Here is a 6,000-nt window from a genome sequence, read left to right as displayed (position 1 = left end):
TCACCTTTTGAAAAAAAAAAAAAAGTATAAATACACATTTTTGCCAGAAAATGTGCATTTTAAACTTATTTTTATTTAATTTTTTTTTTTTTTTAACAGGAGCACATTCAGCATTGTACCCATGATCAGTGGGTCCCTGGTGCAATGTCGTGATCCTGCATGCACTGCCTGCAGCTCTGCTGCTTTATTTCTATTAGCGCTGTAGGCAGTGTGTGAATGGACTACAAGCAATGCTGATCAGCACACTCGTGGTCCATCGACAGCCACAAGCTGTCTGCCCGGGTGGTAGATGAGACTTGTAGTTTTCTCATTCAGATTCCTGTGAATTATTGACACGGCTGTGTGGGAAGAGCCCTGCACAGATGTGCTGTTGTCAAAATGTGACAGCGGGTGTGTGGAGAGGTTCTCCCGCCTGCTGTCACGGTGGGTGGGAGGGCCTGCAGGGGGCAGGTTTGGAGCATGTTGCGTGTTCTACCCTAAATATGGGGTGTGACCTGCTCCAAAGGAAACATGAGGGTGTTCACATGTAGATCTGCTCTCATGGTCAATATTACTTTGGCAGATGTAAAATGCGCAATGTAGTCCAGTTATTAAAAAAAAAATATATAAGTACCCGAGTTGTATCCTTATATTGGCTTTCTGTAATCCCAAATACAGCAACACTGCTAGTAGAGGGAAGAGTCTTGAAGCCTAACCTCAGGCTTCTTAAGACTTTAACCACTTCAGCCCCGTGAGGAGTTGGCTGCTAAATGACCAGGCCATTTCTTTGCAAGATGGCACCGCGTTGCTTTAACTGACAATTGCGCGGTCATGCGACGTACCCAAACAAAATGTTAAGTTTTTATTTATTTTTTTTTATTTTTTTTTTACCACAAATGGAGCTTTCTTCTGGTATTTGATCACCTCCTATGGTTTCTTTTTTTTTTTTTTTTTGCACTATAAATAGCGACAATTTGGAAAATTGCCATTTTTTTATAGCTATTTTTTTTTCCTCAATTCAGGCCAATTTCTTCCACATATTTCTGTTAATAAAATCGCAATAAGCATATATTGGTTTGTGCAAAAGTTATAGCGCCTTCTACAAAATAGGGGACAAATTTCTGGCTTTTTTTATTTTTTTTATTGGGACTGCGAAAGAAATTGGACACTTTTTTTTTGTTGGCGCATTTTTGGGACCATTGCCATTTTATACAGCGATCAGTGCTACAAAAATGCACTGATTGCTGTGTAAATGTCACTGGCAGGGAAGGGGTTAACAGTAGGGGGCAATCAAGGTGTTGTGTGTCCTGGGGGAGTGATTCTAACTATGGTTGGATGGGACTGCCTGGGTGAGAAGAGCGATTTGTTCATACTTGGTATAAACAGATCACTCTCCTCACCCCTGACGGCACAGAGATCTGTCTGTCTACATTGACACATCTCCGTTCTGTCTCCGTGTGGAGCGATCGTGGGTACCTGGTGGTCATCGCCGCCACCAGGCAAGCACATCAGCTCCGTCGTCGCTCTGCATGCCCCCTAGTGGTCAGAAGGCGAACCGACGTAACGTCGATTCACCCACCTGTGCCATTCTGCTGCTGTAAAATTGCGGCAGCTTGTTAGGAACTGGTTAAACAGTTTGGATCAAGCGGGTCCGAATTAACTTTCCTTCACTATCCCTTCCAATCGGAGGAAGCCTTGTATTTGTAAAATACAAAGCTTCATGTGAATGGTTGAGCAGTGCTAAGGCTGACTGTTATTTTGTTATGGCAAGTCTCACTTCCACTGCTGGATACTTGGTGTAGCTTGTACTGCATACTGTTTATACAGCATGTCCAGCTTGCGCATCTCTTCATGCTTGGCCCAAACTATTTAAAGTCATAGAAAACCTGAAATTCGGCTTTAAAGTGATTTTAAAGTTTAATTTGTTATAAAAAAAAAAGTCATAATTGCAGAGCAGCCCCTATTCCCCCCCCCCTTTTTATTTTTTATTTTTTGGTGTCCCAGCAGCGCTCCCGGCTCCTCCTCTTTACCGGGTGCCCCCACGGAGAGCTGTATTCCATGGAGGCACCCGAGTCCTACTGCTGTGTCCGTTGGCACAGACATCAGGACCCAGTCCCCTCCGCTGCTGCTGATTGTGCAATGATTTGCGGGCTGCTCAGCTTACATTGCTAGCACAGTCCTTGGGTGCTAGGATGACTGATGCATGCGCAGGAGACTTCTTCCCAGGTCCCAGTCTGCAAGCAGCTCCAGTGTGAGAAGATGATGCTGGCGGGGGACCCAGACCGTTGGAGAGGAGATGAGTAAGATGGATTTCGTTTTTTGCTTGGACTGGCAGCACTGCTATTTGGGAGGAAGAGGCAAAGCCAAGGACTCTGGTTGTTAGTACAGGAATCCTCAAAAGATTAGAAGCCGGCAGACAACTTGGACAATCGGGGCTCACACACGCCTGCATTTTTAGTTGCAGATAGATTATAATTGTATAAAGTGAATCATTTTTAGAGATTGATGGTTTATACTTTTTTTTTTTTTTCAGCATTCCATGTGTTGGCTACTTGGAGTGTGATTTGGGACAGTCAGAGTTTACACCTCCTGGCTCCATATCATTGCTGAACGTAACCAAGCCGATTCTGGGTAAGTGTCTTAAAAGTGGTCTTTCCCCAATGGGACCTATCTTTACTTTAGTCGTTTCAATCCTTTGGGCAGGTTAAACAGCTCCAATATATGTATTTCATCTGCGTTTAGCTGTCTTCACTATCCTGGCTGTCCTCCGTGTGTGTTTGTCTTCTTCTTTTATTTTTTATTTTTTCTTTCACACAGCCTCTTCTTTATCCATGACTGAACAGGGTTTTATAGCCCCACCTACAGGACACTAGAGGATTTTATTTTTTTTTATTTTTGTTTGCAGGCCCTCCATTTACACATCAGAGTGATGTCCAGAAGATGGTCTTCTTCGGAGACACGACATGTGAACAGGAGATAGAACGGTTTATCGAATCTGTGAAATATGTCATCACGTCTTACAGGAGGGAGCAGCCACTCATTGTCAACACCATGGGATGGATTAAAGGTCAACCATTGGATGCTTTCATTTGTAAAGGCATTAGGTTTTTTTTTTTTTTACCCTAATGCATTCTGTGCATTAGGGTAAAAAAAAAAAACTATTAATAGTAGCTGACCCCCCCCCCCCCAAGTACTCGAGCCAATCTAATCCCAGCGCCATGCACGTCTGCAGCAGCTCTTCTGCCCTCTTCCTGTTCTCACAGGCTTAGCTGAGAGCAGTGGCAGCCATTGGCTTCTGCTGCTGTCAGTTGAAAGCTGTGAGCAGGGGCATGGCCAAGCTGTGTGTCTGAATGGAGGCAAACAGCCCAGAGTGGAATTGAGTATAAACAAGTGCCCCCTATAGGAAGCAGCTTCTCAAAACCCACCCCCTTCATCAGAGCTAGAAAAGCAACATAAAGACGTGTCCATTTCAGTACAAAAATCAATATAATATCCCTTCCTTGGGAGTTATATTTGCCCATTAGACACTAGTAACGGATGTATAAAAATTAAAGTCGATTTACCTTGAATGGCAGCTGCTCATTTTCTGTCTAACATTTTGGCAGAGCTAGCCAATCGGTGGCTCTGCCTGAACACTGTTTTTTTTTAAACAGTGGGTACAGGAGCCGCTGATGCATGCTGGCAGCCGTGGATATAAAGTCTACACGCTCCTGTTAAAATGTCAGGTTTCTGTGATATAAATCATTTCAGAACTTTTTCCACCTTTTTTTTAAACTATAAACTGTACAGCTCAATTGAACAACAAACAAATATTTTAGGTGGAGGGAAGTAAAAATAAAAAAATGAATATGGTTGCATAAGTTTGCACACCCTTAAAGTAAAACTTTGTTGAAGCACCTTTTTGATTTTATTACAGCACTCAGTCTTTTTGGGTATGAGTCTATCAGCATGGCACATCTTGGCAGATGGCTGGTGTGCACGGACTCCTTGAGTGTGATTGCTTAATTCTGAACACAGCTACATCCTCAGTTATAATCTGGACCCTCAGGATCCAAACAACCGTAGGCCAATTACAAGCCTCAACACCATTTCTAAGATCATGGAGAAAGCTGTAGTACATCAGCTACAACTTCACCTGGATACTCACAAACTCCTGGACCCGCTGCAATCAGGCTTCCGCCCGGGTCATGGAACAGAAACAGCTCTCCTCAAGATTTGGGATGACGCCCTCGAAGCGGCAGATGACGGAGAGCCGTGTCTCCTCGTACTGCTAGACCTAAGTGCAGCGTTTGATACAGTAGATCACAATACTCTACTCGTCCGCCTCACAGAAGTAGCCGGAGTCCAAGACATAGATCTCCATTGGTTCGCGTCCTTCCTAGGAAATCGGTCACAGACAGTGAAACTAGGAAAATTCCTCTCCGAAACTCGGGCAGTCACCTGCGGAGTCCCTCAAGGCTCTCCGTTGTCACCCGTTCTCTTCAACATTTAGATTCGCCCACTCCTTCAAATCATCAGATGCTCAGATCTCTGCTTCCACTCTTACGCTGACGACACGCAACTTTATTTCCGGATCAATGGAAAAAAAGATCACCAACAACAACTTGAAAACTGCCTCAAATCAATAGAGGACTGGATGACCACCAACTCTCTCCAGCTGAACCAATCAAAGACAGAGCTTCTTATCTTACACCCAAATCATAAGCCCGCAACCAAAACCTCCTGGTCTCCACCAACCGTCTTTGGGCAGACTATCTCCCCAAAGACCAAAGCGAAGAGTCTCGGGGTTATTTTAGACGCACAAATGTCAATGGATGCGCAAATAGGAGCAGTAGTCAGTCGATCTCACCATCTGCTGCGCATGCTTCGCAGACTCATCCCTTTTATCCCAAAGAATGACAAAGCAGTGGTAGTTGGAACAATCATTAATTCACGACTGGACTACGCAAACTCGCTTTACATAGGATTACCACAATATCAACTTGCGCGATTACAACTGATCCAAAACACGGCGGCAAGGCTGATAACAGGAAAAAAACCCTGGGAATCCATTTCTCCTTCACTGAGGAGCTTACATTGGCTAACCGTAAAAAATCGGATCACGTTCAAGACCCTTTGCCTCACCCACAAATGCGTGCATAGAGAAGCTCCGCAATACCTAATGGAGAAAATAAATCATTACACACCAAACCGCAGTCTTCGATCAGCCAACAAAAACCTCCTCCTCGTGCCCAAAGCCCGGTATAAATCCAAGGGGGATCGGAGATTCGCTGTCCAAGGGCCTCGGCTATGGAATGCTCTACCAATAAACATCCGCCTGGAAGAAAATCACCTGGCTTTTAGGAAAAAACTCAAGACCTTCCTCTTTTAGCAGATGATCAAAGCTCGCCACAGCGCCTAGAGGCGATTCAGTTCGCATTGTGCGCTATATAAGTATTTCATTCATTCATTCATAATGTGGTTGCACACTTATGCAACCACATTTTCTCAAATCGCCTTTCAGGACAACCCCGGAGAGAGTAGCTCCACCTTGCAATCAGGAAACACATGCCCACTTTAAAAACACCTCCTCCTCCTCCATGGCTTCAGTTATTGTGTTTCCTCCTTGGAGGAAGCATGTGCCTGAACCAGGGAGAGCTACACTCTCTGCAGGGGAGTAAGGCTTACCTTTTGTTGCAGGTTGTTTCTCTTTGACCCCCAGCAGCATCTCCACGGGGAGAGGACTCCTGGAGCTCCTGGTCCCGCCATCTCACGGGAGTAAGGACCCTCGGAGTGCCGGCGTCGGGTGCCCGGTGTCCGCTTGTGTCGGGTGCCCGGTGTCCGCTTGTTAGCGCAGGGAGGGCTCTGTTGCTGGCGGAGGCCGCTGCAGGTCAGCGGCATGGCTCCGTTTTCGGCGCCGGGTCCCGGGCGGCGACGGCGTCGTTCACGGTGACGCGCGGGCGCTCTGAGGGGGCGTGGCGCCGTGGTTCAGCGCCTGGAACGCAGGGGTCATGGGGCGGGTCAGGTGACCGTGTGCTTCCG

General features: G+C 45.9%; 1 protein-coding gene across 1 annotated transcript in view; it reads left to right on the top strand.

Moving 5' to 3' along the window:
* NOL9 (nucleolar protein 9) overlaps nucleotides 1–6,000 on the top strand; it is a gene marked incomplete in the record, with an annotated part of 29,997 nt that overhangs the window by 7,223 nt on the left and 16,774 nt on the right. The window contains 2 exon segments of the mRNA XM_077458341.1: nucleotides 2,513–2,610; nucleotides 2,885–3,046. Coding sequence (XP_077314467.1) covers nucleotides 2,513–2,610; nucleotides 2,885–3,046 — 260 coding nt within the window.

Source organism: Lithobates pipiens, unplaced genomic scaffold (genome assembly GCF_037356315.1).
Source record: "Lithobates pipiens isolate NorthernLeopardFrog02 unplaced genomic scaffold, aLitPip1_a1.2 Scaffold_27, whole genome shotgun sequence".
Taxonomy (NCBI): Eukaryota; Metazoa; Chordata; class Amphibia; order Anura; family Ranidae; genus Lithobates; species Lithobates pipiens.
Note: the sequence above shows the minus strand (reverse complement) of the source record. Positions and strands in the feature narration are given on the sequence as shown.